The sequence below is a fragment of the Prosopis cineraria genome, unplaced genomic scaffold (assembly GCF_029017545.1).
Source record: "Prosopis cineraria cultivar Desert tree isolate PC_DT_omini unplaced genomic scaffold, ASM2901754v1 PC968, whole genome shotgun sequence".
In the NCBI taxonomy this organism is placed as follows: domain Eukaryota; kingdom Viridiplantae; phylum Streptophyta; class Magnoliopsida; order Fabales; family Fabaceae; genus Prosopis; species Prosopis cineraria.
In genome coordinates, this window is record NW_026556293.1 from 4,967 (window position 1) to 15,000 (window position 10,034).

At 36.8% G+C, this 10,034-nt stretch overlaps 1 protein-coding gene and 1 pseudogene across 1 annotated transcript; both read right to left on the reverse strand.

Moving 5' to 3' along the window:
- Positions 1-4,095: 4,095 nt before the first annotated feature.
- LOC129298934 (receptor-like protein kinase FERONIA) lies at positions 4,096-5,714 on the reverse strand (annotated as a pseudogene).
- Positions 5,715-5,862: 148 nt separating this feature from the next.
- LOC129298935 (uncharacterized mitochondrial protein AtMg00810-like) lies at positions 5,863-6,477 on the reverse strand. Its single transcript, XM_054937378.1, has one exon. It carries the CDS (start codon positions 6,475-6,477, stop codon positions 5,863-5,865), a length of 615 nt encoding a protein of 204 aa, XP_054793353.1.
- Positions 6,478-10,034: the final 3,557 nt, after the last annotated feature.

The window sequence follows — 10,034 nt, forward strand, 5'->3', positions numbered from 1 at the left end:
CAACCAGTCTATTTATCTTTAAAAAAACCGCATTCTTCTATCACAATTTTTCGATAATTTTGAAAACTATTAATTATCAACTACGAATTTATTTGAGAAGACTTTTAAATCTTTATTTTGTTTGTTAGTATTGGGTTAAAGATCATTTCACCCCAATTTATATTTTGAGAAGTGTTGGACACCCTATACTAATGGGTGGAGTAATATCCCCCTTAAATAATTTTATTCATGGAGCAAAATCACTCTTTAATTGAAATAGACCCATTATTTTTTTAATTATCTGCTAACATTGAATGGTTGTGGGGCTCACTTATATTAATAGCATGGCATTCTAATCCGTTTTGCCACTATTTCATAGCTAAAATTAAGGCCTGCTCATGCCACTGTCACTTGTAGCCTCCTTTGGCTCATTTGAAATAGTCAAATTGGATAAGAATGCACACCTTATTGTCACTGTGCCTAGACCTCACCATTATTTTACATAATCTTTTTTAGTTCCGGTGCAAAGGCTACGAATCAAGACAGCTTTCACGGGATTTTGTCCAAAAAAACTCATACTTATCCATGATTTTGCATTGGATCTTCATGCTTGGCAGCTGCACGAAGGTCCATTTTACTGAGCTGCTTGGTTTGCTTTTCAGCTTTATTCGGTTTGGTTTTCTAGCTAGGCGTCCGTACATGCTCGTGTCTCTACTTCAAGTTTACAACAGAATCGTCTAGCCGATGAGTTCACACCTTCGCCATGGCTTCCTAATGAGGTATGGTATGTCAAATCCTATGGGAGATTTCAATTTGAGTTGACAAACAGCAATTTGTTCGCTTGTTTTATTTGTTATGTTAACTAATGTTTGGAGCTGGTTGTTTTTAGTTTACATGCGAGCCAACAAACACCTCATTAGCATGCAGTTTCTGGAGAAGAACTTGGACCATCTGACATTGGTGGTCAGCTGACTTTTCAAGCGAGTTATGTTCGTGTTTGGTCAGTCTTTTCAAGAAAAATAGAACGCGTGAAGAGATTAGGTAAAGACTTGGAATATGGATGTACATTATTGGATATAAATCTAAGCATGTGGTTCCAAAGACAAAGAGCGTTGCCTATTTACATATACACGTCTATGTTATTTTTTTTAAATTATTTATTCAATCATTTATTTTGGAGATCAAGGAAGACCTAGCATCTCTAAACACCCACCTTTGGGAAGCTAGCTTACTCGAGAAAGAGTACGTACTCCTCTCCTTTTTGTCCATGTGTGTAGTATTCCATCAACCGTGTTAATCATATTATATATAGGCTTTGAGGACATTTTTGTTGCTGAATATTTTCAAAAAACACTTGATATCCTAGACTATTTATTGGAATAATGACACGCTTGAGTATCAAAATTGTTGTTATGTTATATTGACTAATGGACATTAGTGTTGATCGTTAACTTTATATTAACTTTTGGTTATAGAATATTTTTGTCTTTTCAATAATACTGAGCAATTGACATCTCTAATTTTTTTTTTATTGAAATGTGATGTATCACATGGCTTGTTAACTAGGTATTTAATTATCAAGTAACAGTACTATCACAAGTTGTTATTATATTGTATAAACTATTATAAGTTATATTTGTATTTGTTAGTCATACTTATAGCTAATGCCTAATCAGGTTATATAGACATATTACATATATAATCTGTGACAACACTACCGATTTACAGCTAGTGTGGTCTAGCAAACTTTTTTTCATTAATTTTATCGACAACTCTTTATAATTGGCAAGCCAAATGACATCCATTTCATCCTCTTATTTTTAAAACCAAAACACATATATCATGTTTTAATGACCATTATTAGTATGCAGGCTAAGAGATTTTTTTCTTGACCCATAAGTGTCTAGTTATTAATAAGTCTTGATAATAAGACACATATATAACTTGTGATAACGTAAATGATTGATCATTTACCTATGGTAATAGACTTTTTTAACCTATGAATAGCTAACTGGTTAAATGTGAATACATACATATATATATATATATATATATAATCATCATCCATGGCGATAACATTCATAGAGTTGCTCCTCAAGCTTACAAAAAAGCACATGGGGAACAGATTTCTAGCAAACATAGTTACAGTCAACAATCTACAAGTTAATAATTTGCAAATACATTCATCAATAACATTCATTACTCCACAGCTACTTTAAAGCTACTCTAAAACCCTCAAATCCTCATAATTAGCTACAAAGGTAATTGTGTAGGCAGAGATATATTGAATGGAAGATTGTAGAGGATCCAAATCTCATTATAATCACACACGCACGCGCGCAGATATATATATATATATATATATATAATCGGACGCCACCTCCCTTTCATGATTGACGATTTCATGGAGAGATGCAATTATAGGAGAGAAACGTGGACCATTCAATTCTTTAGAATATTCAAATTTAAAAAGACAGAATAGTTTAAGCAAGGCGAACGTGCAAACTTTGTCTTCTTGTAGCATTAGATATGCCTATTTCAGGATGAATCAGTTTCTTGGAACATGCAATCAATTTTACAAGCTAGTTTTGTTAATAGATATAGTCTAAAATATAAATATTTTCTTCAATTAATACTGGTTTAAAGTATAAGCAATTTAGTGCATTTAAATTTTTCACTCCTTATATTTATTAACCTAGATTTTTATATAAATTTATCTCTCACTCATATCATGAAGTACATTAGTAATTGGGATTAAGAGTAAAAAGTAAAAATAATATAATATATATTTTTATTATATTTTTATGAAAATGAGTGTGTGTGTTATTATATTTTTATGAAAATGAGTGCGCGCGCGCGCGCGTTATCCTAGCATAATCAAGTCTCTGTGTGTGTGTGTTATCCTAGCATAATCAAGTCAGCATATTCCCATGGCACCAGCATAATCCAAGTGTCTCCACTTGCTAGGCAGTGAGATCTACTTCTTTCCAAAAGAAAAGAAAGAGATGGAACAACAATGCTTATAATGAAGGAATTTATATTTTGAAGAGGAGTATTTATTAATAGCAGAATATATAAAAATAAAAAGTGATTAAGTGACAATTCTATCTTTAAAGTATAGGTGGATGAGTTTCTAGGGTCTTAAACTTTTTTCAAGTACTGTAATATTTACCCTCCAACGTTTAAAAATAAAGAGTGCAATGTTGCCCTTGTATATCATGAATAAAATTTAATTTTGACCCCTAAGTGCCAAGAAAATTACATAAAAGTTGTGTAGAAAATTATCAACAAGATCTCATAAAATTATAAATATATACTCCATCCGATCTTTATTAAAAGGCACATTCAACTTTTTCATTAGAAATAAGAAGAGATAGTTAAGTTATTAACTTTATTTAAAAATAATATAAATTTTTAATTTTACCTCTATTGAAATGAAATATGTTCAAATTTGTATTGCATTTTTTTCTTAGTTAATGAGTTTAAATAGTGATAATATTAAAAAAATAAAAGTAATACTTCATAGTGTACCATATTAATATCGATAACTACTTCTTCCTATAATAGGGATCAGAAAAGTACCATTTAAGAAAATAAATATATGGCAAGAGACAAGTTATTTCTTTATCATTAATTAAAATTCCATTTTAACCAAGCATTTTGATAAGCTATTGGGTAATTATTAAATTACCAATATTAACAACAATACCTGTAAATAATTTTAAAATAATATGGTCATGTTGATAATATCTTATAATTAATTATATGACTGAACTTTATATACATATATTCATGGAAAAAACTTGTATGCATGACCTTATATATTTGAAGTGTTTGTTTTCAATTAAATATAGATATGTGGATTATTTTTTTATTATTTATTCTATGATAAATTTTTGTTATTAATATTATTAATAGATTAAAGTCAATTTATCTTGATTTAATTAAATAAAAATGTATTAAATATATAAAAGTAAGAACATAATTTGTGCCCTATATATATCGATGCATGTAGGATGTAGGATTGTATTAACATACAGTTTATCCTAATTTGATTGGCACGAAGTAGGATTCGTTTTAAAAAAAAAACAAATCTTATTGACTGACTTGTGAATCTCATATCAGTTCCTCATCTTCCACCCCACTCTTCATCGAGGTCCTTTCTTGGGTCCCACTAGTCTCAACCTTCAGTGGTCCCTCTGTGCTCTCTTGCAGCTTCATCGCAAACTCAAAGGCCAACACCACGGCATTTATCGATGGTCGTTCATTCCCATTATCAGCCAAACAACTTAAAGCCATGTCACTGAACACTTTCAAGCACTCCGGCTTTATACTTTCTACCAATAACGGAGCCACTGTCTCAACAATCACACTTTCATGGTGTCATCTTCTGAACCAATCCACTAAATTTGCCTTCTGCATCTCCACCGTACGTACCATGGGCAGCCTTCCACACAATACTTCAAGCAGCACTACTCCAAAAGAGTACACGTCGGACTTCAGAGTCAACCATTGACTCTTCTAGTATTCTAGGTCCAAATACCCCACACTCCCTTTCACCACTGTGCTTATGTGAGACCAAGACAATCCTATAGGCCCCATTTTGGGACGGTCCAAAATCAGAAACCTTTTCCACCCATTTCTCATCCACCAAGATGTTCGTGCTCTTCACGTCCCAGTGAATGATGCCGCGACTGGCTCTTGTATGAAGGTACTGCAGTCCATGCGCTGCCCCAAGGCACATCTCCAACCTCTGCTTCCACGGAAGTGGTTCTTTACCATCAAAATCATAAAGATGGTCACGCAGAGTGCCCCGAGCCATGAACTCAAAGACTAGGATCATCATCTCATGACCGTCGTTGCAATAATCGAACAGGGAGACCAAGGGAGCGTGACGGAGTTGAGAGAGCATCTCAATCTCGTCTGGAACTCTCGGGACCCTCGCTGAGAAACCGGTTTGAGCCGTTTGATGGCAACTGGCAGTGTATTCTTGTCGATGTAGCCTTTATACACTATACCGAAACCACCAACACCTATTATGAAGATAAAGTCAAAATTATTTGTGGCTACTTTCATATCAGCGATTGAAAAATATAGACACAATTCGGATGGTACTGATGATGACTTGCCTGCTCTGTTATCGTGCTTGTTTTCGATGTGGCTGTGGAACGCTTCACCCTGGTTCTAAGTTTCCTGATGATGATGAGAAGAATGATAGATATCAGAATGTGCCAGAAAATACGGGTAGAAATTATGTGTATTCTTTAGTTCTCAGTATGGGTATATATACATGAGCTGTGCACGTAAATCTCGCTAACTACTATATCTATCAGACACTATAATATTCCTTTATATCTGTATATTTACAACAATAATATCTCAAATGATTTGGGCTTCTTCACCACTCCCCCTCAAATTGGTGCATGCATGTCTATCATGCCCAACTTGCCAATGGCATTCTTGAATGCTTCGGTTGATACAGCTTTCGTGAGTACGTCTGCTAACTGAAACTGGGACTGCACAAATGGAAACGTGATTATGCTTTGATCAAGATTTTCCCGAATAAAGTGTCTGTCAACTTCTACATGCTTAGTACGATCATGTTGCACTGGGTTATGAGCAATTACGATAGCAGACTTCTTGTCACAGTGAAGCTGCATGGGTTTCTTGTACTTGATCCCCAAGTCATCCAGAATTCCTTTAATCCACAGAAGTTCACACACCCAATTTGCCATGCTCCTATACTCAGCTTCGGTGTTTGATCGTGAGACCACCTTCTGTTTTTTACTTCGCCAGGTTACTAGATTGCCACCAACAAATGTAAAATGCCCCAGATGTGGACTGTCAAGTGGTTTGACCTCTAGCCCAGTCTGACTCTGTATATCATTCTACATTCATATCCTTAGGCCAGTCCGAGATAGTATATCCTTCAACATCAAGTTTTTCATATTTCCTGAATAGCAACCCGTTACCTGGAGAGCCTTTTAAGCACATTGGGATACGAAGTACTGCATTCATGTGATCTTCACTTAGGGTGTGCATAAATTGACTTACGACACTGACGGCATATGCAATATCTGGTCTCGTGTGTAAGAGATAAATCAACTTTCTGACTAACTTTTGATACCTGTCATGCTTCGCAGGTATTTGATCAGGATATATACCAAGTCTGTGATTCATTTCCAGTGGAGTTTGTACTGGTTTACAATCTAGTATTCCAGTTTTAGCAAGTAAACCCAGTGTATATTTTTGCTGTGACAAGTAGATGCCTTTATTTGAGCGAGTTACCTCGATGCCAAGAAAGTACTTGAGTTGCCCTAAGTCTTTCATTTCAAAAACAGTAGTTAGATGTTCTTTTAAGGCTTGAATCCACTGTTGATCGTCTCCTGTCAGGATCATGTCGTCCGCATGGACTAGTAGCACTACTTGCTTCTTCCAACTTTTCTTTATGAAGAGTGTATGATCAAAATTGCTCTGCTTGTACCCGTATTCTTTCATGGTATTGGTAAATTTTCCAAACCATGCACAGGGTGATTACTGTAACCCATACAGTGATTTTTTTTTTTTTTTTAATTTTACACACTTTATCTTTGCATGAGGAATGATATTTGACTCTGGTGGTAGCTCCATATATACTTCTTTTTCCAACTTCCCATTCAAGAATGCATTTTTTTACATCGAGCTGCTATAGTTTCCAGTCAAAATTTTCTACCAAGGACAAGAGAATTCGAATTGTATTGATCTTTGCTACAGGTGAAAACGTTTCATTATAATCTACTCCATATTTTTAGGCATATCCCCCAGCTACTGGTCTCTCTTTATATTTGTTGAAGCTGCCATCAGCATTCACTTTTGGTACAAATACCCATCTACAGCCTACGAGTCTTTTTCCTTGTGGTAATGGCACAAGTCCCATGTCTCATTCATGGCCTTTTTCCAGTTAGGATTCATCAAGGCCTCCTGCATGTTATTAGGAATAGCAATATTTTGCACACGTACTGGTCAAAGCATGAGATTCATGCAACTTGCTAGACCGAGTATAGTTACTAATGGAATACTTCCTTTGGTTTTGATATCAGGCTCATATATATTGTTTTCTTGGTATCCCTTTTGTAGGTCATTGTGAAACTCTTAGCACCACAGATTCAATAGATTAAATGAGAGATGAGAATTCATGGTTACCTAGGGGACATTCTCAGTGGGTGATTTGTTGGTGTATGGTGTAGGCAATGGTGAAGATAGGGGCACCTCTTTTAGAGTTGTTATAACTTCACCATGTTGCAGTTCATTGGCTGAGATATTTTGTTGTTCTAGTACACAAGGTCTTTCAACTATCTGTGCATTACAGTCGACACCCATTTCACGTGTACGTAATTCAGCATTTGATTGCACTTGATCTACGCGTTCTTCAACATGAGACTTAGCATGAGAGTACGCAGGAACCATGTTATTATAACTCAGGCTACCGTTCAAGCTGAGTAACTCGTGCAAGTCTTCAAGCAAGGGCATGCAGATCTTGACTGATTTCAACACCCACTATCTTCTCTTTCTTTGGTCACTCTCCCCTGGAAGAGAAGATGCGGTTGATGGAAAATAGGGCTTGTTCTCATCAAAGGAGACGTCTAGAGTAGTGTAGAACTTGAGGGAGAAAGGATCATAACAACGATAACCCTTCTGAAAGTCAGAGTAGCCCACAAAAATACACTTCACAGCACATGGGTCGAGCTTACTATGAAAGTGCTTTGGAAAATGAACATACATAGTGCAACCAAATATACGAGGTTCAAGGTTGGGCATAAAAGGAATGTCCAACATAGATTTCAACACAGTGAGGGGAGTTTGAAAATTCATGGCACTAGAGTAAGTTCGATTAATAAGATATGCAGCCGCCTTAACAGCCTACCCCACAATAAATGCAAGGCACATTCATCCCAAAGAGTAAGGCACGAACAACCTCCATCAATTGATGATTTTTTTGGTCCAGCAAAGCCATTCTGTTGAGGTGTGTAGGCACATTTGATGCCGTATACCATGAGCTTGCAAGAAACTAGTCATAGAAGCATTCACAAATTTGGCACCATTATTTGTTGAGAGAATAGCAATACGGCGGCGGTATTGAGTATGCACCATTTGATAGAATTATTGAAAAACATGGCAAACATCACTTTTATTCCTAATCACTGAGACCCATATCATCCGATCACATTCATCAATAAAAGTAACAAAATAAGCATTTGAAAATGAAGATAGTTTCGCAGGACCCCACAAATCAAAATGAATCACCATAAAGGGCTTAGAAGCCTTGTTCAAACTGGGTAAATAAGACACGATGGTTTTTTGCATATTCGTAGACATTACAATGAAATTGAGGGACAGCTAAACTAGAAAACAACTGAGGCCGAAGTCGCTTAAGGTAACCAAAAGAGAGATGGCCAAGACGGCAATGCCACGACCACATATCGTTCTTGAGTTTATTACTGTCAGAAACACAAGATGCTAGGCTACAGGACAGATTGGAGTCATCAGGTGCCCAATAGTAGAGATTACCCTGCCTAACACCATAACCAGGAATCCTCTGCATTGGAATGTCTTGAAATACACAAAAAAGAGGTCAAAAGGTCACGGTGCAAAAAATAGCAGAAGTAACTTGTGCAATAGAAAGCAAGTTATGATCAAGAGAGGGGATGAAGAGAACTTGATCAAGCTCAACATTGGGGGACAAAATGCATTGCTTTTGTCCTTCAATTTGAGACTCACTACCATTAGCAATGGAGATGGTGGGTTGTCGAGGGGGTTGCTGTGACCGAGGATTTATGGCATCCTTAGTCATATGATCGGAGGCACATATGTCAATAATCCAGGAGTTGTTAGCGATAAGAGCCAGGGATGAGGACTTACCATTTGATCTAATATGGCTGTGTAATGCCACAAATGCATGAGTTAAAGAGGTCTAGGTGAAAAGTTTATAGGTACATCGGTCGTACTAGTAGTGTGCATGGCCTTGACCTTGTGATGAGGCTTCTTCGAGAAATCCCACCACTCAGGGTAACCTACAAGCTCATAATAGCACTGTTTCGAGTGTCCAAACTCACCACAATGGGTTCAAGTGAGATCAGTTCTACTAGAGCGAGACTTGGAAGAGCCCAACTTTTGCTGGGACGGTTTTGTGAGTAGCGCAGTACTTTCAGTTGGCACATATGGAGTGAACGTCGTGGTTTATTATTGATGAGCGCGCTACAGATGAGCACAAGTGCTCTCAAGGTCCAACTTCGTATCACGACGTAAGAGTTTGCCACAAACAGCATCAAATTCGGTGTCAAGACCACTAAGAAAAATATGGAACACGAAGACGGGTCAAGGCCATGTCCACTTGGACCACCCCTATGACAGTTTTTGCTTGGGCGCTTGTGCGAAAATCAAGCTTCCTAGAAAATATGCATAAGTTCATTATAATAAACAGAGAGAGGACGACCATTCTACCTTATGTTAAACGACTTCTGGTTTAGTTCAAAAATCAAGGTCTCATTGGAATCATCAGAGAACGCCCGTGAGAGTGCGTCCCAGATTTCACATGCTGTGGGAATTTGAATAAAGCGTTGCATCAAGGTAGGACTCATGGATTCAATACACTGATTGTCGGCGTGCCATGTAGCAAATGTAGGATCATTAGACGCTGGTTTGGCTGCAGCACACGTGAGAAAACCACCCCTGTTATAAGCCGTGATACGCATCTCTATGAGTTGATACCATAGAGAATAATTCAATTCATCAAGAGTCATTGTAACAGGGAAAGGAGCGTTGTCCTGATTGGCAACAATAGGAGATACAGTAGTGGTCGTGACGAAGGCATTGACGTGGCGGCCATGGCTGACAAGAGGTATATGGTTTGCCAAAAAAAAAAAAACTCAAATACGAGTAGCAATTCTGTGTATTCATTAGTTCTCAGCATGGGTATATATATACACATAAGCTGTGCACGTAAATCTCGCTAACTACTATATCTATCAGATACTATAATGTTCCTTAATATCTGTATATTTACAACAATAATATCT